This window comes from Phytophthora infestans, genomic scaffold, assembly GCF_000142945.1.
Source record: "Phytophthora infestans T30-4 supercont1.35 genomic scaffold, whole genome shotgun sequence".
Taxonomy (NCBI): Eukaryota; Oomycota; class Peronosporomycetes; order Peronosporales; family Peronosporaceae; genus Phytophthora; species Phytophthora infestans.
This window is the reverse complement of record NW_003303724.1, coordinates 296759-298064: the sequence shown is the minus strand read 5'-3', so window position 1 is coordinate 298064 and position 1306 is coordinate 296759. Positions and strand designations below refer to the sequence as shown.

Here is a 1306-nt window from a genome sequence, read left to right as displayed (position 1 = left end):
AGCGAAAGCCATGTCTTTTGGATCTTAGTCTTAGAACCGCTCAACGGACCTATACATGTAGAGAGAGAGAGGCAGACGATTCTATTTGGTCCTTATCGACGACTAGATGTCTGTTTGATCCTAAGCCTGTTTATCAACGTCGGTTCCTTTGGACACCGAGGATGTACGAAGCTTGTCCTGTGAGAGAACATCGCTTTGGGCTGGTTGTCTAACTCTTGTAAGCAGAGTAGGAGACGCGTCCCGTTTTCTATACGTTCTGGGCACCGTCGCTCACGTATGGCGACTGCTCGTATTTGCCTTTGTCCTGTAGTCCAGAACTCCTGCAGACTTCCGTCCAATGTTACTTCTTCATGCTGAAAAACGACCCGATTGCGCTGTATCCAGAGTGTTGTTATGCAGATACTGCAGAGTATTCTCCACAGCCGTTTCCAAACTATTGCGTACTGAGAGGCCTCATCTGGGTAGAGATTTCGTAGCTTTTCTGTGATCGTTTTGGACAGTTCTGGAGCTTGTCTACTTGCACAGTTCTTTTGGAAGTTGTGTAGAGTAGCCTGGGTCCAACATTTCTCTGTCCATTGGCAGATGAGTTTCTGCCAGCATACTTGAGCACATGCACAGTCCCAGAAGATGTGCTCCAGTGTCTCCTTGGTGCCCTGACACCCTTCTAGTTTATGGCAGCTATTGTTCACCAGCCGTGTCGGATGATGCAGATTTAATTGTCGGAGTGCTACTCGATAACCGACCCATACCTGATACTCCGTTAATTCGTTTTGGTGCGCCCATAGCCGCTTAGGATTCTGTTCCAGAGCTGCAGCTTGCCATTGACTCGTTTTTGCCGCTAGTTGTAACTTTTCCACTATCACGTCAAGCGATTCTCCTTCACTTCTGTACTTCCTAAATGCTAGTTTCTTGATTGCCTTTAGTACATGTTTGTTGGCCACTGTCGGCGAGACCATCCACGGAAAGTCATGAAGTTTCGGATGCGCAGCAAAGACGATACCCCTGTCACGCTCTCGCTGCTGTAACGTCTTCATATCCTTCGTGAGCTCCGATTGATTTATCGTCAAGTCGTTCAATCCCCAATGGATACCATTGGGCTGCTGGATTAGCTCTATTGGAGCTTGCTGATGTCCGTCTGTGTCTGTTGCTGTGCCTCGAATTACAGCTCTCCCCACGACTTCCCACTTATATTCGTACTCAAAGGACGGCGGGTGCCGCATTGTCACTGTATTTCCTGTGCGTAATGTTTCACCGATAAGAAGGGGAGGGATGCTGCTTAATACTGCAATGCTCCATCACCGAAGCT

The 1306-nt window shown here is 48.2% G+C and overlaps 1 protein-coding gene across 1 annotated transcript; it reads right to left on the bottom strand.

Moving 5' to 3' along the window:
* Positions 1-247: 247 nt before the first annotated feature.
* Positions 248-1220, bottom strand: PITG_15190 (uncharacterized protein; the record flags this gene model as incomplete). Its single annotated transcript, XM_002898611.1, has 3 exons — positions 248-320; positions 445-1002; positions 1198-1220. The coding sequence occupies 3 exons, from the start codon at positions 1218-1220 to the stop codon at positions 248-250; spliced, it is 654 nt and encodes a 217-aa protein (XP_002898657.1).
* Positions 1221-1306: the final 86 nt, after the last annotated feature.